Source organism: Odontesthes bonariensis, chromosome 6 (genome assembly GCF_027942865.1).
Source record: "Odontesthes bonariensis isolate fOdoBon6 chromosome 6, fOdoBon6.hap1, whole genome shotgun sequence".
NCBI lineage: Eukaryota > Metazoa > Chordata > Actinopteri > Atheriniformes > Atherinopsidae > Odontesthes > Odontesthes bonariensis.
This window is the reverse complement of record NC_134511.1, coordinates 18,814,255-18,838,338: the sequence shown is the minus strand read 5'-3', so window position 1 is coordinate 18,838,338 and position 24,084 is coordinate 18,814,255. Positions and strand designations below refer to the sequence as shown.

The 24,084-nt window shown below is 45.1% G+C and overlaps 2 protein-coding genes across 4 annotated transcripts in view; one reads left to right on the top strand and one right to left on the bottom strand.

Moving 5' to 3' along the window:
* Positions 1 to 48: 48 nt before the first annotated feature.
* Positions 49 to 2,050, bottom strand: smim15 (small integral membrane protein 15). Of its 2 annotated transcripts, none has more exons than XM_075467759.1 (2): positions 1,963 to 2,050; positions 49 to 774 (listed from the first exon to the last, which is right to left on the bottom strand). In XM_075467759.1, exon 2 carries the CDS (start codon positions 692 to 694, stop codon positions 470 to 472), a length of 225 nt encoding a protein of 74 aa, XP_075323874.1. In that variant the 5' UTR covers positions 695 to 774; positions 1,963 to 2,050; the 3' UTR covers positions 49 to 469. The 2 variants fall into 2 exon arrangements, with proteins under 2 accessions (XP_075323874.1, XP_075323875.1); XM_075467760.1 differs by having other exon boundaries at positions 49 to 725.
* Positions 2,051 to 5,260: 3,210 nt separating this feature from the next.
* LOC142382181 (zinc finger SWIM domain-containing protein 6-like) overlaps positions 5,261 to 24,084 on the top strand; it is a 45,855-nt gene continuing 27,031 nt past the window's right edge. The window contains exon 1 of one of the 2 annotated variants that reach the window (XM_075467752.1): positions 5,261 to 5,751. In XM_075467752.1, coding sequence (XP_075323867.1) covers positions 5,319 to 5,751 — 433 coding nt within the window. In that variant the 5' untranslated portion in view covers positions 5,261 to 5,318. The remainder of the gene's footprint in view (positions 5,752 to 24,084) is intronic. The other variant, XM_075467751.1, reaches the window with a different exon arrangement.

Here is a 24,084-nt window from a genome sequence, read left to right as displayed (position 1 = left end):
TGCCTTGATATTGCATTCAAAGAACTTATTCAATCCAGTCAGACAAAGTTTTCCTATCAACATTGAAAACTTTATTGGAAAATAATTTGGTTAGCTTGCAAGTGACCGATTTGAAAAAGTTCCAATATGCTCATTACATTAAGTCAAATAAGCAGAACAGGGGTGTTAACAATGGAATGCAAGGTGTTGCAATAGCTGCACAATATATCGAGATATCGGTATAAAAACATGATCGCTGAGCTTGCTGACCAGAGTCCCACTGGGACAAGCCTCCTCTTGGCAGTACTGTGCATCTCAGCACTGTCAGGTCTGTGGGGCCAGCATCCCTCCTCCTGGGCATGAGGCATAGTAGCCCTGCTCTGACAGTTGGTCCTGGACAAGGAAGGGCACCATGTCATCATTTGGACTAAGGAGGGCGTGATGACTTGCCGTCCCTCTTTTTATGCCCTCATCCTACCCCCCAACGGGCTCAGTCTTTCTTGGTCCTCTTGGCCTTGGCTATGTTTTCCTGACGCTTCTGCTTTTTCTTCTGCTCGCGGTCACGTGCCTCGATCATCTTGGCCAGTTTCCAGGACAGCAGTGCACTGGCAATGAAGAGAGGGGTGAGAGCCAGTATGACCGTAGTGAGGAAACCGTAGGGGTCTTTGGCAGCCCACTCCACAACATACTCTGCCCATGCTCGCACATCAATCATCCTGTTCAGCAACGAGCAGGCTCAATCAAAGCTGAGAAAGATGAGAAACAGCCAGGGACAGTCAGAGCTAATGTGACGAGCTAAAAAAAAAAAAAGACAACGGATAGATAATTGTGGGACTATGAACAAGTTATAATACTGGAGGTAGACAAGTAAGCAAAATGAATGTAATGTACCAACAATGAGTATGCACTTTCATCAACTTTCACTTCCATGCCTCGTCGATATTTAAAATCTAATATAGGCTACTATATATATTCTAGTATATTTACAGGCAAAATAAATTTGAAAGTGTATACATTAAATGTCCAGACAAGCGATTCTACAGTAGACAGAAAAAGTGTAATAATCAGTTTTGTTAAAGGGGAAATATATCAAGATTCTGCTTCTCTCTTCTGAATCACTGCATTTAAGATATTTCTGAAGTCTAAAAATGTAGTCTCAACTAAGACAAATTTTAAGAAGTATTGAAAGGGGCATTCTTCACTGGGATCTGACGTTTTTGTAAACAAGATTGATTTTTGAAAAACTGAGCACACTCATTTGATGTAGTTGATAAAGACCGAACCTACCACGTTTATTCCATCATTTCAATCACCATATATAGAATAATCGTATATACAGTAGATACACGGTAAAGAACGGTGAGGTGATTATTACTCAACTGTTTACTATCATAAAGTATCCAGTACTGGCGTCTCAAAGACAGGGCATATTGCATCTTTGATAAGTAGCGAAACATAACCGACATGAACATATTAACTCACTCACTTAAGCGAATAAGGTGAAGCTAACACAAATATTTAAAAATGTTTCTTTAACAGATCATTTATTGTTAACGGGGATCAGTGAGTATTATGTCATTTATGACTTGGCTTGTTGCGCTTTTTGACCAGCCTATCAGCTAATGAGCAAAGGCTAGCTAGCATCAGCTCGCGTCGTAGCTAGCATTCAACAATGCAGAAACAGCAAACTACTCTCTCTGGCTACAACACTCAAGTGGCAATTTACGCTAACAAACTGAGCTAGTCTCCGATAGTAATTAGAGCTCAGTTTGTTTTTTTATGTGGACGGAAGATTGTTCTACATTTCAAACGCGACTAGCTGTAACTGTCCATCTATAACGGCCTAACTTTCAGGAGTGAAACCACTGACTCTCGGCAAAACAGCGCAAGAGTGTTGCACCTTCCGATCAAAAACACATAAAATATTTGTTTTAATCTTATTTAGGGAGCTTAAATAACATTATATATTATAAATAAACTTACCAAAGTGCAGAGATTTATGTTTATCTCCACGATGATAAACACCCAGCTCCTCCTTGTTCCAGGAAGTGAAACGGTCCCAATTCACGAGGCATTCAGGTGACATCAGCAGAATGGGAAGAGGAGCAACACTTCTCTTTTTTATTACAGCCATTGCACTGTTGTCAGATTACTTACACACAGCCTGGTTGATAGAAAATAAGTTATTGGCTTATTTGATTGTTTGTTAGTGTGTAATTACGTTTGCTTTTATCTTTTTGTGATTTTAAGGTATTTTTTTGTTAATGAAACAGGACGCACGAAGCTAAGAACTAAATAGTATTAAGCTGAATCCCTTGATTCTTAAATCTGCATCCTTTCTCTCAATGCTTTGTTGAAGATTAATAATACGATATCGAAAAGTTATGAATTTTATTTTCCCGTATTCTGAAAAAAACTTACTATATTTAAGAAATGTCATTGAATGCAGCACCACTTCTCACTCGTGATTGGATGTGACGCAAAACTTAACTATTGGGCAATGTAGTCCTTTAGCGACAACTTCAAATGTGATGAAAATTATATCAAGTCAGACTTATTTTCCCCTCTCAAATGGCTGTCAGTCACTGATCTGTTTTAATTTATGTGGAGTAATGTGCCAAATGCACTATAAGAAAAAACATCAAATCTGTCATTTCCCACAAATATCAAAACATAAACCTGCTTGACAGTTGCAAGTCTGAGGTTTTAAAGAAATCCAGCTAAGTTTGGAAATATCTCCACGGGCATGCAGTGCAGTAGTTGAAAGCAGCTGTAATAAAAGCTTTCAAAGTTTTTGAACCGTTTTCCATACTCGCTTCATCCAATTCAGGAACGCGGGGTGCCGGAGTCTCTCCCTGTTGCAGCCTTTGGGTAAGAGGTCACTAGTCTATCACAAGGACTGCAAAATTCCCACTAGCTATACTCATTCCAAACAAGTCACATTCAAGAATCAAGAATCTTTATTGTCACTATGCAGGCATAATGAAATTCAGTTCAGGAACTCTTGGCTTTGTATACACAAAAAATATAAAAATAACTCTAAATAATATACAAGAGAATAAAAAATAGTAAAAGTTAAAGTAAAAAGTAAAAAGGTGAAAAGTTGCAGTGCAATCCGGTAGGGGGGTGGGGATCAGATACTCGGCACAGAAAGGTTCCGGCTGGGATTGGAACAAGGGCCCTTCTTGCTATGAGGTGAGAAGACCCCTTTGTTAATCACCACACCACAGTGCAGCTCCTATTGAAGTCCTTTAATTCATAAAACTATGAACATGCTAGAAAGAAAACACCCAAGTATGCTTAATGTATTTTAGGTGAAACTTTAAAACTTTATCTCTTGTAAAAAAAAAAAAAAAACAGCATTTTCAAATTGAAAATATTCAATATATTTTACTGATAATATGTGAATAAATCTGAAGCCAGGTGCTGGAGCAATACATGCTAAAAAATAATACATCACCTTAACAAAACAAAAATATAAAACCTTTGAAAATAAAACACTTGTAATTGGCAAATGATTCAGATTCTCGATTCAGATTACATCTGGCAGTGACTGAAACTTCTGATCGTGCTCTGTCTTGAGAATTAAGCAAATGATAGGGCAACAACTGTGTAAGGGGAAAAAGCAAAAGGCTCCACTGGCCCTCTGAGAAAAATGACTAACATAACAAAGGAGGACCTGCTGGCTTTGTGAACTTCCTGTGGGGAAGTATTGAAACCAAATCAGGTTAGGCCACATCTGCTCTGTCCATACGGCGTGGATCACTTTCAGAGCAGTTCAAAGGCCAGCCTTTTAGACTTACTCACAGAGGAAGGAGAGGGGCAGCTGGGAACACTTGCAGTGAACAGACACATTGCAAACACACAATCTGTTTTACCAGCATAGTTTTGGCCAACTTTTATAGACAATTTGGAAAAACATACACGGTACGGTGACTTTTTTTCTTTGCTACATTTTAGTTTAATCATTAGCTTCTGGTACTTCTCATCAAACACGGAGATGCAGGGGGTGGGCGATGCAACCACACCCTAACCCCTGATGAGGGTATTACTCCCACAGAAGTAGGGGCCCCCTGCTCATAGCTACAGAGCCAACATGGCCAACAGACAGGGTGGGGGACCAACAAAATAGCCGCACCACAAGTTTATAGTTAACAAGCTCCACTGGTTTGTTTGTCAGAGTTGTTTGAAAAATGTAAGGTCAGGCCAGACATGGAGGAATTTTCAGCATCCTTTTTTTTTTTTTTTTTTACCACGCTAATAGACTCAAACACACAAAAGAAAACGAGTCTCACTTCCATAAAACTGCGTGAGGAGCTAAATACAAAATATGAGTGGGTCATAGCTATTTGGATCTTAAGTTTGAATTGTGAACAACTATTTGCTCTTTATTTAAGAAGCTTGATTGGACCACTGGCCTCTTGCAGCTGGTAAATAAATACACACATCTTTCAAACAGTGGGACAGAGTGTAACAAGTTCTCAGTTGAAGAGACGTGTCAGTTATGCTTGCTCTCAAGTTTATTATCTAAGACTTTAGGGAGCTCCCTCCCAATACACATATGTTCTCCAAGGGCTGAACACTCCACACACTGCTTATTGTATTAATCCCCACGTGTAAAATCAGTGGATTGCTACTTTAAAGTTAAGGTAAGTAAAGACACAGATTGTCTTTTTAATGATAAGTTTGATTCATTTAATATAGACTGCTGCATTGAGCCAAACAGCTAACCAAAGGGACTGATGTGACCACGGAAGACAAGCATGCCTGGCTTCATATCTTCACGTTCCTCCTCCTCCCGTGGCCTTTTTGTCTCTGACAGCTGAAAGTCCTTTAAAACCTAAGCCTCAAAAACAACCATCAAGTGGTTATTGAAAAAGCAGGAGCCCGGGGTGGTTGCTTTAGCTCCAAAGGAAGAAAAAAAAAGTCGGTTTTCTTGCCCCCTTTTACCCCTGTGGGAAACTGCGAGGCCGCCCCTGGATTAAGTCCCCGCCTTTAAACTCAAATAAGAAGGAAACTTCAAAGTCTGTCGGCCGCCGGGGCTCCGCCCTCGCGCTCCCGAACGGCTTCACAAAGGATTTGCCGACGTTCGGGAATTCCGCCTCCAGATCCTTTTATAGCGCCACTCGTGCTCTGGCTGAGTTCCAGGATCCCGCCCACCCCCGTTACTTTGACAACACAAAGGACTTCACGGAACTCGCAGGCACCGCCCACCTTTCCAAATAAGGGCAGTCTCTCCATGTACGGCAAACAATCGGTGCGAGATTGCCCTTTTCTCTTCCTTATCCCATTTATATGATCGGAGAGGAACTGCGCTTCAGGTTGGAAGCGGTGCGATCATGGCCGAGCGAGTCCAGCAGCCCTCAGCCAAGCGGCTCTGCTGCCGGCCCGGCTACAACCCGGCATGCAGGCAGGGGCAGCGGGCTGGAGGAGTCCTGTGTGGCGGTGCAGGGTCCGCTCCGGGAGGGTCGGGAAACGGAAAAACACACAACCCCGAGTCGTTGCTCGACATCGCGGCACGCAGAGTCGCGGAAAAGTGGCCGTTCCAAAGGGTGGAGGAACGGTTCGAGAGGATCCCGGAACCCGTCCAGCGGAGGATCGTATATTGGTCATTCCCGAGAAGCGAGAAGGAAATCTGTATGTATTCGTCTTTCAACGCCGGGGGAGAGGAAAGTGGAACTAGCGGGGACAATAATGACGAGACCCAGCTGCCTTTCCTACGGGGTGTCACTCTGCTGGAGGATGGCTGGGTGGACAACGTATTGCAAGTCGGTGAGTGGACTAAAAGGTTGAAATAGTGCAGGAAAACAGCCTGCAAACACCACTCGCGCTGTGTGCATTTTCCGTGGAGACATACCAGACTTGTAAAGGGCTTGTGTTTGCCTTCCATAGCCTTGCCTATTATAAACAATGCAGGGTATTTCCACACCAGTCTACCCTATAGCTGTGAGAGAATAGCCTATTTTCAGATAAGCCCGTAATAGTAGCCCACTTCTACTTGTTTTTACCCACTGAGCTGTGTGCATTGAATGGCCCAGAGCAATTCCAAATGGAAGCTTAGTACTTTGTTCCTATTTTTGTGTCTTTCCAGCTCTCCATGCCCCCACCAGTGGGTACGCAGACAAAAGCCCCCTATATCTTTTCACCGCTGGCTAAATAGACGATATTTAGAAAGGGTGGGAGGGACGGTGATTTAAAGCCACAGTGCTTCTGTTTTGTTTGCCAAACACCTTTGTGAGACACACTGAAGCTTTTCTGCTGCCTACCCAACATTCACTTGAAGCTCAAGCTATATGCACCTGGTAAAGACAAAGATGTATTTCTGTCTCTCAGCTGCATTATTTGTGGTATGGCTTGCTTTAGGCTCAGCAACCCCCTGCTTGCTTCTCTGCCTGGCTGGCTGGCTGGCTGGCTGGCTATCTTTGCCAGAACCACAATATTTCACTGCATTCGTCAGTGCAATAGACTCAGCTGTCAATCCGACTCCCCACCCTTGGAAAGGGTTCAGGATTCTAATCCCATTACCCTCCCCAGTTCATCTGAATCTTAATGCATTCTGCAAACAAGATTTTATGCATGATCTTCCTCCTCCCTCCCTCGCCCTCTCCATCTCTCTCCCTTGTTCCCTCTTCCTCTCTCACTTCTTGGCTTACTATCCCCCCCAAAGAATCTGTGTGGAGATGGCTTCAGCTCTTGTGGGCTCAGAGAATGTGCAGTGCACAATAGTAGTCATGGAGCAGGCAGACAGGCAGGCAGCTCTCCCTCCCTCTTTGGCCTGTTTACCAGATTCCCCAGCATTAGGCTCATTTATGTGCTCACTCTTTTGGGGATTCAGGAAGCGAAACACTCAGCCTGAGGTAAAAAAAAAAAAAAAGTGCGAGGCATCATAGAGCAGATATGTCCCTGTGTATGCTTAGGAAAATAGTAACAAAGAAGGTAACAGGGTTGTTTTTCTGTGACCGTTTGTGTGTGTGTGTGTGAAAGAGCATGTGTGTCAATATGTGTGTGTGTGTGTGTGTGTGTGGGGGGGGGGGTTGATAAGCACAGAGGGATTGTACATGTGTCTGTGTGTGTCTTCGTCTCTGCATGGGCTGTCAGTCTCATCCCGCATGCTCACACAGAGTGGAGAATGACATGCTCTCCTCCTACACAGCAGGAGGAGAGCATGTTATGCTGATTGCAATTTTTGCCCCAGAATTTTTTTTTATTTATTTATTTATTTTTTCAGTTGGGAAGAGCAAATGATAAATAAAAGATGCAATCTACTCCAGGGGACAGGCAGCCACTGGAGGATGAGGGCTTAAAAGCAGGGCAGCCTGGGAGGGGGCTGTCAACCACATCACACACCACATGTATTGGCCCATCAAACACATACAGTGGGTCTGGCCTGAAAAAAGAAAAGTGCATGGTGATTGTGAGGGTGTGTTTATGTGTGTACGCACATGTGTGCATGGCTTTGTGTGGCTTCTTCTGTGTGTTTGTGCTGTCAGTGGGATGGGATGCAGTGTTGATGATGAAAGACAGTAGCGCAATAGAATAGATGAGGAGGTTATTGTGTATGGGGAGGAAAGCTAATATACTTGAATGGATCTGCTGTCGCTGTATTCCTCTCCTTCCCCTCCCCTCTCCTCCGTCTCCTTCTCTCCCAAGTGAGCAGCTATAAAACTCTCCATATTTACTCCCCTAAGGCCAACTACCAGCCCCCAGTCTCCTGTGATTATTTATCTTTTTCTCAAAGACATTAATCACTCGCCTTTTCCTTTTTTCCTCCATCTCTTTCCATACATCAGTGCTGTGGAGGAAAGGGATAGGGGGATGGCATTTTAGGGGAAGAGCAATAGATCGGGTGATATCAAGAAAAAGAGGGGAAGCCTAGAGGGAAAATGTGGGTGGAAAATGCAAAAGAGGAAAGAGGCATTGAAATGGTGATTGCAAGTGAAGGGGATGTATGAAAGTAAAGAATGAAGCGCAGAAATGGGAAGAGAGTGAGATGGATGGCATGTTCTTTCTCCCATGCTAGCTCATCTGTTCCAATGCCAGCCTTTAGGATAAATATTCATGTATGTATGCTAGTGTTATCTAGCAGTCCACTGCTCATTGGTCATAACAGGTTTATACAATGCAGCTCCAGCCCTTAAAGCACTCATCTTACCCCCACATCTCTACCTGCTGAGCAGGAAGTGGAACACAGCTAGCCTCTTAACTGTATGAAAAGTTTCTGTGGGTACATGATACATTAAAAAAAACTGCAAATGAGTGGAATTAGATAGGAATGCTGCTTTGGGGAACAGACCCACAATGGCGGCTAGTCTGCCACAAACATGACATTGTTAGGAGCTGATCACAGAAATGTCAGTAAATCTCACAGCTGTGTCAAGTTTCACTTTCCTTCAGCTTGTCAGTCAGACTGTGCCGTGTGGCGGCTTAGCTTCATTTGCTGGAATAGAAAACTTCCAGACCTGCCTGTTCTGATCGAAGCATCTGTTCTCTTGGTCCTTTGTATAATTTAGACTCAGCAGCTCATCATGCTGAAAGGAAGGCTAGCATTATGAAGCCCCGTCCTCTAATTATAGAATTCTAATCCTATGGTTCTAACATGGCATGACAAAGCAGGTTTGCACTTCATTACCCTCCTTCCTGTTTTAGGCCTCCAGTCTGGGTCAAGTTCATCCCCTCCTGCCTCGTTTATTCAGAACATGGACAGTCCCGCTCCTCCTCCTTTTTACCCTTCATCTCCTTATTTCTAAACCCCCCCACCTTTTCTGCCTCCAGGGCTTTGTGCTGAAGGTTAAAAGAAAAACAAAAAAAAAACATCCCACCAGTGTGCACACACCACCACCTCACTTTTACTATCCTGTTACCGTAAGCCTTATGTCCCCAAGGAGTGACATACTGATGCCTGGCATATGTCGCTCTTTGCTACATCATTAGCATAGGCTACATGCTACAGCCTACTTATCCAATTCTCCTTGTTAGGCAAATTTTTCACATGAGGCTGCATGTCATTTTATCACGCTGCTGCCCCGAAATTACAGTGATGAGGTGGACACTTTGAGGCTGCTTTAAATCAAACCCGAATGAAAGTAGATACTCACATCCTGAAAACTATTTTGGTGTATTTTCCATGGTGGTGCTGCTGGACTAGATAGCCTATAATGTTTTGCTTTTCCGCTGCCTAGAATAACACTGAATGTCCATGGCAGTCATGCCTGTTTGAGTGTGAATGTCATCCTCATCTGCTCCACCTATTTCAGAGACTAACCAGTGTGTGTGTGTGTGTGTGTTTGTGTGCGTGCATGTAAATGTGTGTGTCTGTCTTTTCCGTCTGCATGCTCATAACTCAGGTTAATTTGTTCACGCTCTGGAGATTCTTAATTAGGTTTCTGCGTCATCTACTCTCTTTCACCCTCGTATTTTTTTTATTTTTTTTTTTATATATATATTCACGATGTCAATGAAATGGTGAAATGGCAACTGGGCTGGTGGTTCCCTGCTTGTTTTTTTTTTTTTAAACGTTCCATTCTTGAAAACACAGATGGAGAAAATCATAACAAAGACTCCTTTGAAACTTATTTTTAGCTCCTTAAAAGAGAGGCTGTTGATCCACATGACATTTTGTATGACTTTTATATGACATATACAGTATGTTCTTGGCATTCGGGCAGAGCTGTGGCAATATCTCACTTTATACAACAAGTCAACACGCAGACAACACCACAAAACAAAGGGACTGATAAAACAAAGACTATTTGCGCACACTAGGAGGTTATTGTTTGTGTTACAAAGCAGTAAGCCAAATGCCAAGGAGAAATCTGTGCCACTTACAAAGTTGAAGCAACACTGAGCTTGTTTGTGCAAGAACTCACTCATTCATAAACACACACACACACACACACATTTTTCCTTCACAAGGCCATTCAAAAGGCTTCTTGAGGCCCGAAATCTTTAAGCATTTGGTCCATGAAGGCGCAGAATTTGAGATGCGAAACATTAATCTTGCACAAGCATGTTGTCAGCAAGACACGGCAAGGCTCCACTGAGTTTTTTTTTTTTTTGCTTTTGGTGGGTGAGGGCTTATTCTTCTTGTTTGTGTGTGGGCTGTTTCTTTTCATGTGGGTGGATCTGGTTTTATTTTCCTGTTGGGCCAGAGAGCTCCTTTATCTTTGTACAATGCCCATGGAGAATGAGCCCACATGCCCTCTACCAAAGACAAGGAGACAGAACGCTTCCAAACATGTTGTTGGTGTGTGAGAAACCAGCGTGCTGTAAACTAGAAACTTATGACTTAGGACCTGAAGAAATGCTGACACTGTACACCTCAGTCACTTTGAAAACTATCACCTCAAATGATTCATTTTCTTTCAAATGATGAGCTTAGGAGAAACCTGTTTGGAGGAATCTGGGAAAGTGAACCTTAAAGTCAGGTCAACGGATGCCATCTGTGCACCAAACTCCAAGGTGCAAGTTTTGATGGAGCAATGATCCAGGTTCGGGTGCCTCGGGTCTACCCCTCGGCATGTGACGAACCTTGGACATGTAACGTCATGGAAACATGCCTGAGCCTGGAGCAAGTGTAAACATCTGGCTGTCCAAGAGAAAGGGGCAGCAACTGCATGCATTTGAAGAGTCTTAGGAGGAAAATGCCCTCTCTGTCTGGCTGTGTGTGTCAGAGAGGATGGGAGAAGCAGATTCCGGGTCTTTGTCCCATTATATTGGCCGAATGGAAATATGATAGGATACCTTTCAGCTGTGTTATGGAAATACATTTGCTTCATCTATCTTTGTGTGAGAACGTGTCCGCACATACAGATGGGGCCATTCAAATGTTGGAGAAAAGACTGTATTTTATCGGCCACAGTATTTGTGTTTGATATTGCTATATTATGTTATGTAAATGAGCTTAATCTGAAATGTGTTTTTAATCACGTTCATTTTGGTTATAATGTGTTCTAGCTCATTAGCAGAGACAACCAGACAGCAGTCTGCCAGATTTCAGTCTGGTTGTCTCTTCTAGGGAGTGGAGCCCATAAAGCAAAATCTGACTGTGACAAAACCAGGCCATACCCGTCGAGTGATAGATGACCACTGGTTTGTCTGCTAGCTGTGTCATGTTCTTAGCTTGAATTCTCCAGAAGGTTCCCATTTCTAGTTTCAGGTTTCTGCCTCAGCTTCAAATTCTATCTAGACTTTGTCCCAGACGGGCCTTTAGACAAGTTGTTACCACCAAAGACCATAAGTTCCTGTAGCCAGCCATGTTCCATCTTCTACACCTGGCTATAACGGTCTCCTTTTCTCCACATTTCCAATACTGTACCCAAGATGTACCACCAGATGATGGTCCTGGCATTTCAAGTAAGTACTAACGCCTGCGTTGCTTTTTTCCACTCCGTCTACCTGACTGGAGCCAGCCACTGTCCCAGTCCTATTCCTGGTCCCAGACATAGTTGTTTCCTCCCTTCCCCTCTTAAATCATCGCTACCCAGTCCAGCCCTGGTTGCCTTGTTACTGCCAGGCTATTCACTTACTACCCAAAGACCTCCCTTCAAAATGACCCTGCGCCCTATTACAGACTACAAGAGCTGTGTGCAGGGACCCATGTTTAAATAAACCAGCTAAAGTTATAAAGTTCCAGAGCTTGATCTCTGTAACGTCTGCCCCGGTCCCTGTTCCAGAATGACTTGTCTCCTGTCCCAGACTGTGGCTGCTGGGTGTGCGTCAGCACAGCTCCTCGGCTGGCTGACTCTGTCTAGGAATCCAGTCCTCCTTCCACAGAGCTGCTGCCCCTCTCTACTCTGTCAGGGTATGAAGCATGGGGAGCAGGCGATAGAAAGGCTACTAAATCCACAGTGACAAGGCCCCTATTAAAAGGCATTTTTTCTATTTCATTTAATGACTTTTATTACCAGCCGCCCCTCTCTCTTCGATTTGGCAATAATAACAACAGGGGAATGCAGCACTCAGCGTTCTCATATCTGATTCTCCCTTTTTTTTTTTTTTTTTTAATGAATTCCTATTTGTACCAACAGGCTGCTGAAATAAGCACAAAGAAGCCCAACACGCTGCTTACTGCAGTGGAGGGTTCAGTGTATGGGTTCAGCGCGCATGTTTGTGTGAAATAGAGAGAGAGACTGACATGTATGTATATGAACATAGTTTGAGAGTGCTTGTTAAAAGCCACTGAACAGAGTCGCTCTGTGTTTGGTCAGCAGCTGTTTTTCCCCGGAAGCCAAAAAGCTTTGGATCAGCCCAAAGTTGAGCAGCCCAGCGGCGAACATTTTTTTGTCTGTGTGTGTACACATAATCACTCTGTAGTTACAGAGTTCAAAGCTATGTCCCATTAAGGACACTCATTTTCAACCATCCCCAACAATTTCTTGACATCATGTTGATCTAAATCAAACTAACCACAGTAGGACGCCTTCTAATCAAAAGGATATTTTCCGTGTTTTGACAAACCAACTTTGACTTTGGATGTCGGTATAAGTGATTTTTACCAAACTGAGCTGCTTCCTGGACAAACTTTTCCGAATACACGCACAGCTTTGTGAGTACAGGTGCATTCTTTCTGCTTGATTTATGTGCGAATATGAGCATGTGTGTGTTAATGGGTCATTGAGGGTGTTTATGGCTATGTGTGTCAGGCTGAATAAAGGTGAGGCACGTTAATGATAAGAGGGTGGATGACATTCCCATCTGTCATCATTCCCACCCTATCTCATTTCCACTCATGGACACACACACACGTTTGTTTCACATTGCCGAGGCGCCACTAACTAGGCGCCTTAGAATAAACAACAGCAGAGGCTGAGGGTTTACCTGCCACTGACCCCTATTACACACGCACCCACTGACAGAGGTGTTCACTCATTGACCGGTCCCTCCCCCATTATTGAGCTGGCCCAGTGCTGACCTCCTCACTTGACCCACGGGGATTTACTAAAGTCAGAGGTCAATCTGGTCAGACTGTCCCTCCAGTGGCTGATTACTCTGCTTGAAAGACGAGCCCATGCTTACATTATTGCTTTCCAATGAAAAGCACCTGACCAAAGGAAAAGCTCACTTGCATGACTGAATGTGTGTTTCACATGTCCCAATGAGCAGTTTCTCACCTGAGAGATCAGTCTGGGAGAGGACAAAGAATATGCCCAGTCCTTTTGTGGAGCAACCAGGAATCTGAGCCAGATTGGGAGTGGGAGGGGGTATATTACCCCCTCGCTCTTTTTGCCCCGCAAACTCAAGTGCCATGTGAGCTATGTAGAGGAGGAGGTCCAGAGAATGCATGGTGCCTCTGGCTGTGCCTGGTCCAACGATGTCGTGGCTGTGTGGCATGTGAGACATGCATTCATTGCTCTGTGGCAGAGCAGGACTGAATATAGCTAGAAAAGCTCTCCAGGCGTGAGGGTGATACACACAAAGGGAATGAAAGGGATCCAAAGGAAGGAGGGCTAGGCTTTCAACTGATGAGGGAATTTAGTTTGTCTTTCAAAAGAGTTTTGTCTTGAAGGGCTGCTTTCTTTTCCCCACCTTGCTCATTTACTTTCTTGCCTGCTTTTTCTTGCCTCATTCTTTCTCTTGTCATGCTACTGTATTTTCCTTCTACTCCTGATCTCTGTGTACCCATGCCTATCCCCTCTCTCTTCCATGCATTCCCTCCTCATATTTACAAGTTCTCATGGTCTCTTTTTCTACCCTCCTTGATTTTTTTTTCCACTTTAATTTCCCAAACCACGCAACAGAAACTCATTGTATTCATACTGCCCCAGTCTAGATGCAGTATGTTTCCACGGTGCTTCCTATGTCTAAAGTCCCAAAAAAGGCTGGAGCTGCCTTTCTAACGTCTGCTCTCTGTGCTTTGCTCAGTGCTGAGTAGCCTGCGTCCAGGCCTTGGGGGGCTAACGCTGTTTCTGCATTTAGAAGCTCTGTTTACCACTGCCTAGAATGTTTGAGAGAACAAGACTTGGCCTATTTCCTTTGGTGTTTTTCTCTGAAGTCAAAGCAAAATGATCCTGAATTTAATGTTTTCCTGGAATCTTTTTTGGGGTTCATAATGCTCTGCTTTTCAGAAATTCATCTGGTATCTGTGGCTTTTATATGCAAGTCATTGATCTCAGTTCGGTGCATCAAATGCCAAGTTCAGTGTCATAGTCAATTACACTTTGAATGTTGTACACTGTTTTTTTTTTTACTTTGGGTACTTGATTGTAAGTCTTCACAGAAAATGCCTGTAACTGTTTTCTGTCTTTTGTGGCTCAAGTGGAACTTGGCAAGATAAATCGGATTAAATCAGAGCCATGGTCTGAGGAATACTGGACTTCTATTTAGGTGAAGTACAGATCCACAGTTTTGACATTGTTCAGGATGACTTTCTGCCACTACATGTTACTGCCATCCTGTCTATCTGCAATCTAACCCAAACCCTACTATCTGTCTGCCTGGATGTCTGGCTAGCCGTTAGCTGGCTAGCTGTCCCTCCTGGGTGGCTACATCACTTCCCCCTATACCCCCCTCTCAGCCAGTGACAGCCCCAGCCTGGGGAGACATGGGTAATGGTCCTCTCTGATGTACACCCTGACTCAATTGAACTGGATGGCAGACACACGCCTAAAATAACAAAAGGAGGGGATGGAAAGAGAGGGGGCTGAGTGGAAGAAGGGGAGGGAAGGAGCCAAGCGATCGATAAAGCAGGGACACATTGCCTAATAAAGATTTATTCCTTTTTTTCCCTTCGCCATCCTCCTTGGCAGGGCAGAGAGGGGGAGGAGAGAATGTGATTAGTGGACCTCTTGTCCCAGGGTGCCTCTGATAGCATGTGTGTGCACGGCAGTATGTTTGACCCAATGCGTTTTGTGTATTTTTGCATCACTTGTGTGTTTATCGCATGTGTTTGTCTCTCTTCCCAAGAGCAAAAGGGGGTTAAAAACAGACTCTGCCGTTTGTTCTGCCAGCAGTGGCACTAGCAGCTGCAGCTGTGTCCCTGCCTCTCTCTCTTCCTGTCAGCTAATATTTAGTTAATCTTTGGTCTGGGACCTACGGGACTGGTCGGAACTCCTGGTGCCCCATCCATCTCTCACTGATCTATATTCCACGCTGGATCCCTGTGCCATTAACCACCACCGAGGGGAGGATGGAGCTGCAGAGAGGTAGAGCGAAGAGGAAAGGGCAGATGGGTGGAGGTAGAGCCGTAGAGAGACAAGAGAGTGATGGAGAGGAAGCAATAGAAGGAGGAGGGGGAGCTGTCTGCCATCTCAACTCTAAATTAGAGGAAAAGGGAGGAGAGGAGGTGGGTTAGAAATTCCAATCATGGCAGAAACGTCCCCCTCTAATTTTGGGGAAAAGTTTGTTTGTTCGGCTTTTCGAAGCACGCAACTCCCAGTCATTCTCTCCCACCTCCTCCTATTTCCTGCCTCATCGGATGCTTTACTGCTAGTCTTTTAAGGAGCAGGTGGAATTGCTTTAATCCAACATTAAATAACTAAATGGTTGGAAGGCCTGACGAGGAAAACAGAGGTATGCAGGAGGGAGTGATCCATATTCAATGAGTGGATCACTTCATTGATATGCATTGTGTAGTTATGAGAGGGTCCACCTGCGAAAGCTTCAAGTGCTGAGTCACTCACTAAGACACAGACTAAATGCTTTTATCCCAGACGCCTGGTCCATCTGAATGGTATATAATAGGCTATAAAGTGCTTTGCTAGCACCGGCTTCTTGCCCCGTGCAAACCCATACCCCTCACTCTGTTGCACAGTACTTTAAATCTCATTTGACCACTTTTATGGAAACAAAGTGTGTATGTGTGCTGCTTTAATTACATCATTATTTCTCCTCTTTACAATGTTTTAAAAAAAAAAATTGTTTTCATGTCTTATTGTTCCCCCTGCAGTTAATCGCAGGGAGCCACAGAGAGCCCTGTCCTCTCATTTCATCCTCTTTGTGTGTACTCTCTGCATATCTTCCCCCTCCAGTTACGTGTGATCCCTCTGCAGCTGTGTGCGCATGTGCGCCAGTGTGGGGCACCTGTTTGGGCTCTCGCTACGTGTGTTTAGGGTCATGCCTGAGCGTGATGAATAGCAGGGCTGTTGTTGAGGCACAACTGGTTGAAAAGGCGGTAGCCAGAGAATAGCTCACCAGTGACGGAACGTGTGGAGGAGGAGGAGGAGGAGGAGGATGGACTGCTGGATGGAGGGAAGGAAGGAAGAATGAGGGAGCAGGAGAATCACTAAGGGAGGAAGAGAAGAGTGGTTGTGAAGCCAGTGAGCCTTAACCACCTTCTGTCAGTCTGTCTGCTCTCAGTGCTGTTTTCTCTCTCATAGGAATCTAATGGCTTTTCCACTGTCCTCTTTCCAAACCTCCACCACCCTCTTCCTTTCTCTCTTTTGCTATCACTGTGCTATTTTTTTCATTCCTTATTCTTCTCCATCTCCTCTCAATTTCCCCGTTAAAATTCTCCTATGAAGTCTCTGTGCTGCCTCCCCTCCCTTTCTCTCCTTGTGTCCTTCCAGCTGCTGGCCAGGGGAACAGCTGACTAAATCTAAAGCTGGGGTCCCTGGCTCTGGCCAGGTCCCCTGCTCCAGCTCTGCCACAGCCTCCTCCAATTCTCTGCCCTCCTCCCTCCTCTGGCCTCCAGTCCTGGCTCCTCTCTCAGCAGCCCCAGCTCAGCTCTGGCCCTGCCTCTGAGCCTCGGCTCCAGCTCTGCCTGACTCTAAGCGGTTCTCTCCAACCAGCCCCCTCTATCCCACTTTGTGGCTGAAAAGCCTCACAACCCTTCTTCCTTTAAGCCGGCCCTCTCTCTTTTTATACTTTTTTTTTTTTTCACTCTACTTTTTGCAAATTCATTCGCTCCCTCTCCTCCCCGCTGACGGACTGTAGAAGGGCCCCTGGTACTGTCCCAACATATCTGGACCAAGGCCTCATCCAGATTGGCTGCAGCTCAGTTCTCTGGCTCCTACACCCAGCCTCTATAGCCAGGCATCTTTCTCTCTCTGGCTAGCAGCATTAGTCACTGTAACTCATTGTGGCCCGCTTTACTCTTAGCAACACTCAGTTTTTACATTCGGTCAGTTCCCAACACTTCCTGCAAATCTCTCACTCCTTACGCATCTCCTCTACCCTTGTTTCTCTGCATCTCTTTGACTTGAGCGGACAGCCTCAGTCCCAGCACGACCACATGCACTCAGAAGCTTCCATCCGGTGAGGGTGTGAAGCATATGACACATGATTGGCAGCAGGGGGAAGATGGGAAAAAGCAGTGAAAAGGGGCTCATCTCCAGACAAGCGGCGGGCTCAAGTTTGATCACTGCCCAAGGATGAGAGCCTTTGTCCCTCCTCCCCGACCTCTGCGGCTGTCAGAGCGAGATTATGTGATTAGGTGCAGGCCCAAGTTCTGCCATCAGTTTTGTGAGCAGACATTGGGCACAAAAGACACATGTCAGAGCTCTTCCTCCTTTTTTGACTCCCAGCTGCTTTGAAATGATTGAGTTAAGGCTGACAGACTAAAGTTCAGAGTGTGCCCCACAGCTACACCGGGATGTGTATTCTCTTTGATTAGAAGTGGGACAATGGAGCCAAGCAAGAAGAAATTGTCAGTCTGCAAAAGCTGAACCTCATCAGAACGTGTGGAAAACCTTACAACTATTCAGATTTTTATTTAGTCCGTTCCCATCGGTCCAATGCCCAGTACAGCTTTTATCACTTTGCCGTTGTTGTTGTTGTGTTTTGGTCCTTTGTATATGTGTGAGAGAAAAATTGGGGAGCAGCAAAAGTTTCCTTTGGAGTTGCGCTTTCTCTCATTGACTGACAGATGCAGGACGATGAAAGCAAATCCGAATGTGACAGAAACTTCAAAGATTCCCATTTATTAGCAACAACAGACAACAACCTCTCTCTCCGTGTGGATTTTTCATATTAGGGAGGGAAAGAAGCAAGAAGAAACAGAGGCACATGACGAAGATCTACCTTCCAAACAGCTCAAGGGGGTGGAATGAGGAAGACGGGTGTAAATAATCAGCACTGTAACCAAATCGGACCGCTTTTCAAAAACTTTTTCAATCAAAACAATCTTTTGATGTGCGCTTGTTTGAGTACAGAAAGCGCAATGGGCGTGAAACCACGAAGAACTCTGTGTGCGCTTTGTATGAACCAGTCCAACATTATTTCACTAAGTGTGAACGCTAAGATCAACTAAGTCTCTTTGTTATGCTCTTCTAACCTTATAGACACCCCCCCCCCCCCCCCCCCCCCCCCCCCCCCCCCCATCCACTCTCTTGTTTAGGATGGCACCCATTGACTGCCACTGACCTAATTTGGGCAAATTTCAATGACCTACTTCATGGGTGAATGCTGACTTGCCCACGGGAGGTGTTTCTCTCACACACATGCACACATATTCTTCTCTACCCTTATGATTAATATGCAGGCCCTCAGTCTCCTGGTACTGTTGCTGTGGTGCAAGGCAAGCGCTGCTGAGTGTGCCTCTCATGAGTCTCAATCAACCCCCCCCACACACACACAGAGAAATATGGCATCCCAAATGAATGCAACGAGGATGTCTATGTACAAGCACTTATTGAAATTTAAACAAAGCATTTGGCTTTTGTTTCATGTGGTCTCAGAGGTGACATAGTCCTTCACTTCGCAAGTCACTCATGAGATATAATCAGCATAATTGCATCAGGATGCGAGTATTCTCCGGTCATCTGTGAAAATGCTAATTTGAACAAATTTCATCAAACAATCTGGAGATGCTTTGAGTGTACGGACAATCACATTAATTCTTTTACAAAGTTGGAAGGATAGAGATTGTCTGTGTGCAACAGTAATCTCATCGTGGGTCTCCTTTTTTTTTTAACCTACTTAAAATTGATTCAAGCATCATTGCATCCCTCAAGCAGTTTAAATCCCAGTTGACTGGACATGTGAACCTCGGGAGGTTTTTGGAAAAAAAAAGGTGTTGTCACAGATGGATCACTTTGTCTCTTTTTACTAGGGCGTAAAAAGACCGTCACGTGTTATTCTTTTCTGGCTTTAGTGCAGCTGTGCGTGTTTGACAAAGAACCGGAGAGGTAGTTTGTATTTTTGTTCCTGTGTGTGCAGACCTGCCCGCTTTCCTCTGTGCTCCTCTCTGTCTGGCCACATACATGCATGGTGTGCGCCCCAGCAAGTACAATAACAACCAACGCAAACACACACATACATACAGAATCGCCCCAGGCAGATATGTGTTGTCATGGCAACACATACAGATGACAACAAAAGAGGGGGGAATATTGTCTCCCTCTTGTCCAGCAGGGTGCAATTTATCTCAGTGTAGCCCATGAAAGGCGGCTATTTACATGAAACTGGAGCTGTTTCTGGGAAATAGAGGTCTCTCTGAAGGTTTTGATGTCAGCTGCCTGCTTTTAGCTCGAGAGTGGAAACCTTAACCATGTAGAGAGGGAGAGGAGTGAGAGCTGTAAACCTACCGAGACAGCTCAGTTCCCTTGTGTGGTTGCAACTCTTCACCCTGAAAGTCTCAAATCGTTTCCCCTCAATACACTCGGAGAAAGCCAAGCGTAGCGTGTGATTTCAGATGCTTACAGTTTGCACAGAGTAAATCCAACCCTCTTGCTTTATAGCTTATCCTTAAGAGAGTGGTGCTAACATCAACGTCAATATTTACAGGAATAGCCTGCAGGCAAGTGAATCGACCACCTTGATTCAGCAGAGACATGCTCAACCCTTCTCTTGCCCCCCCCCCCCCCCTTTAAACCTTCACATATCTTCATCCCGGTTATTCTCATTCTCTGCAACAGCCCGACTTCTGAATTATTTCCTCTGTATTGTATTGTGTTGTGCCATGTGTGTGTATTTGTGTGCGTGCAGAGTCAAGGTGCGTCCTGCATACACGTGCGGGGGATCTTTGACAGGACCACGGCTTTCTACGCAGGCTCAGCGGCTCTTTGAAAGATGCTGGATGACGCATGTCAAGTGATATTAAACGTGAGAGAACCCACCACCCCAGCCCCCTCCCTCATTCACCCCCTGACTCTTGCCTCTCTTGCCACTGTGGAACATGTCTGCCGTGGTTAGCATGAGCTGTGACACTTTTCACTGGGGCTTTTTGGAAGAGAAGTGCCACATCTGACGTACAAAGGCCTCACATCTCTGCAGAGTGAAGGCTTTGGTCTGTGTACACTTTTGGAAAGATCAGCCGAACAAGATGCCACAATCCAAAATAAATCTGGGTTGAAGTGGTTAGTAGATTTGATTATTAATATGAGTGAAGGAGTGAGCATTTGTCTGTTATACAACTGTCTTCTTCTTCTTTTTTCTTTCAAATATTTTTTGGGCTTTTTATGCCTTTTATGCCTAATGATAGGACAGTTGGAGAGAGACAGGAAGCAGGGGGTGGAGAGAGGGGGAAGACATGCAGCAAAGGGCCGTCCGGTGTGGGATTCGAACCGGGGCCCACTGCAGCGAGGACTGTAGCCTCTGTACATGGGGCGGCTGCTTAACCCACCACGCCACCGACCGCCCCATACAACTGCCTTCTTGAATGAATATAGATGAAAAGCAAAGTGACATATTTTTTTCTATGAGCGTGTACGACCATGTCTCTGCGGTGTTGGTAGACATGGCACATGTGTGTCCGCCTCTGTCACTGTCTGGTAGTTTTATACAGCGTGATTGTGGCTATATCTGGAAACCCTGTGCTGCCCAGTGTTTGGGGATGTTGGGCAGGGGCGACTTCAAGCTGGCATGCACTGGCAAACAGACAGCAGCGAGTGTGACCTCAGTGACTGCAGGAAGGAAGGGGTTAAACACGAGCCAGCACGGCTGCATGGGCTGCGTTACGCAAACTGGCGGCTGGCTGGAGCTGAAAGGGGAAGTGCTGAGCTCAGAGGAACACTGGCTCAGAGCCATCACTCCCTCCTCCCTCCTTTGAAACTCCCCCTCTTTGCTCCCCCCAACCGTCCTCCCCCTCCTCCCCGCCTCCTCGCTACAGCTGAGTGCTCCCCATGCTTCCCACCGCCAGGCGTGGTGATGTGTGTTTGTGTGTCTGTGTGCCTGTGCTGGAATGCAGCTTCCCCCTTGGCTGGGGCCTGTGTGTGTGTGCACACATGTGTGTGTCTGTCTGGAATGATGCCTTCCCTTGTCTAGTTTGTGACGTCAGTACACACAACAGGTCAGCTTAGGGCTAGGCAACATTTTGTGTGTGTGTGTGTGTTTGTGTGTGTGTGAGAGAGAGAGAGAGAGAGAGAGAGAGATGGGAGGGGGGACAGAGGAGGAGTCAGTTATTGGAGAGAGAAAAGGGAAAGAGGAGGGGCTGTTTGTGAGCAGAAGGAGGTTGACTGCTGGGAGTCACTGAAGCCAGTATGCGTGCGTGCATGCATGAAGGCATCATGAGTGTGTGTCAAAGGGTGGAGTTGTGTGAGAATGTGTGCATGCCTTTGTGTGTCTGTGTCTGGTGGAGTGTGTCGGGTGACTTTCCAAATGAAATGGGAAGGGTAAAGAGTGTAGGGTTATTTCCTGGCCTGGAAAAGTGAACCAAAAACACACACACACACACACGCTCGCACATGTGCGAGGCAGAGTCATGCTGTAGTTTTCAGTCCAGTGCTGCTATGTGATTTAAGTGATGCTTTTTTCATTCGCTGATCAATTCAGTTCACTTTTAGTCGCGTGGTCTTTCACAGTGTCTTTTTTGCGTTTTGTTCTGTTGTTACCTTTTCTTAAAGACATTTTTTTCTTGTTCACTTAAGCCTTCATGTCAAAACATTTTTTTTTTTCTAAAAGCCGTTTTGTCAAAACGCCTTCTCATCAAGGAATTTATGGGTCAAAGTTCAAATTGAGCTAGAGAAACACGTCTGTTATCACTTGTGACGAGCATAGCAAATGTCATTTTGGCACTTTCCGCGTGAAAAGCATGCATAAAGATCCACCGACGAGGATCGTGCGTTCTTTGTTTACTCTTTTTACATGGTCGACTAAGCCGTCATCCAGATAGACACAGATCTGCTCATTTCAGCCCTGACTCGCTTCCTTCATTAAAAGCGGATGCTAGTGCTGCAAAGCCATGGTTGCATAGGTTTGTCATTAGAGACACACTCGAGCTGTGAGGCAGCAGACAATGGCTTTTCAATGGATCCCATTACCTCCATGTATAGCTTGCGTGGCTCTGCTGGGACAGGACCCCTGCTAATTACACACATTTATTTCCAGCCCGCTGTAATTTCATTCACACTAATGAACCTTGCACGTGGATCGGGATAATGTATAGTTAATGTACAGGCAGGAGACAAAATTAATAGGTTTCTGGCTTCTCCACTGACGGAAATTTGTCGTAAAAGCAACTTGGGTGCTGTTTACACATACCCGGGTATTTTGATAAACGAAGACCTTTCCCTTCGTTTGTGCCTTTCGTTTATACACAAACGGAGTTTTTTCCTCCGAAAACGAAGCTAAAAAAAAACTCCGGCAAAAGTGGAGATTTTTTAAAAACTCCGTTTAGCGTTTGTGTGTAAACTGGTTGAAAGACACAAAAACGGAGTTTTGGGAATGGAATGAGGAGTTGTCGTCATAGTACAGAGCCCCGCCCCTATCCGCCATGTTGGCAGGATGCTAGCGTGAAAACGCCATTCTCTCCGTCCATTGTTTATCTGGCAAGCATGGAGGTACTAGCAGCATTTCTGTTGTTGAGAGCTATACTCGCTTGTGTGATTTTGAAAATTATTCATACAATGTATTGAACAACAAAGACATTTTTCACGGCTTTAGCAGTTTTATAGTCCAGCGCAACGTTTAAAAGTAGCTCAGTCTCGCTATCAGTCCACACACATGAGCCTGGCGCCATATTTTCTTCTTGAAAAGGATCCGGAAGTTCTTCCTGTCAGCGGTTCTCTATTAGGCTTCTGATTGGCTTGTGTGGAATTCTCATTGTTCTAACACTGCCACCGTCAGGCTTGGCGTAATTTAACAGCTCTTGATAGCGTATTTATGCGGATCAATGTAGACATGGTTTTTTTTAAAAACGGGGCTGTGTGCACCTAGTTTTTTTTTGCAAACGAAGGTTAGAAAATATGCGTTTATCAAAATACCCGGGTATGTGTAAACAGCACCTTAAAGGAACAATCCACCAAATGCCACACAGGTGGCTGAAATCACACCTCACAGCAATGTTAGACTTGAATGTTTAACAATTAACTACCATTGGTTGCACCTAATGCCGTTAAATATGTCTGCTGTCCCCTACAGTCTTCAGTGTTTCTTACAACCATTTTTGCAGTTTCAACACTTATACATCCATATCTCATTCCCATCCTCGAGCAGAGGCATCGCTGTCTTTGTGCACGGGTCAGCTTTCTAAGAGCAGTAACACCAGCTCTGCCTGTCAGGCCCAATCCCGCAAAATTAGAATCCATTTTGAAAGTGATAGTTAGAAAATTGCAAGTCATTCCTGATGTACAGCGTGGCAACTAAGTGGCAGCAGCCCAATAGTAGGCAGTCATTTCAACCTCCAGCTGATGACAACTCCAATCACCCACACGGCCATCAGTACACGCACACACAGACGTATGCACACATACATGCATACATACATACATACAGATATTTCGACCCTGCCACCTCCATGATTAGCATTCAGATTTTGCTGTCAGAATCTCATGGGAAAGTAAAAGCATTGAAATTCATGGAATATCTGAAAGCATTAATTTATGCTAAATTCTGTCTGTCGGGATAACCGTTCAGACTGAGTGAGTGTGTGTCACTGCACAAGCGTGAGTGTGTGTGTCTGAATGTGTGGATGATGAGAACACACCCGAGGAGGAAAAAGACTTTTCGCTCCACCGGTGGGTTCAAGGCATAAATATGGCCGCCCCTGGAGCTCAGTAGTGTTATTCTAGCCTGTCCCACACCTTGGACACACGCATGCACACAAACGCCTGGAGCAAGGTCTCCTGCAGAAAAACACTGATCTTGTTTATAGTCTCTGTATGAGTTCTTCCTTATAGGACCACACACGCATACATGCATTGATGCTCATACAGAGCTACCCTCCAAGAAGCTGAAAGGCCTCGTATTTTTCTTTGTTGCCTTATTAATTGGACAAGTTCAAGGGGCCGCTAC

Bases quoted from the DNA above. Each gene is read 5' to 3' on its own strand.
- smim15 (XM_075467759.1), bottom strand. From the start codon at position 694: ATGATTGATGTGCGAGCATGGGCAGAGTATGTTGTGGAGTGGGCTGCC.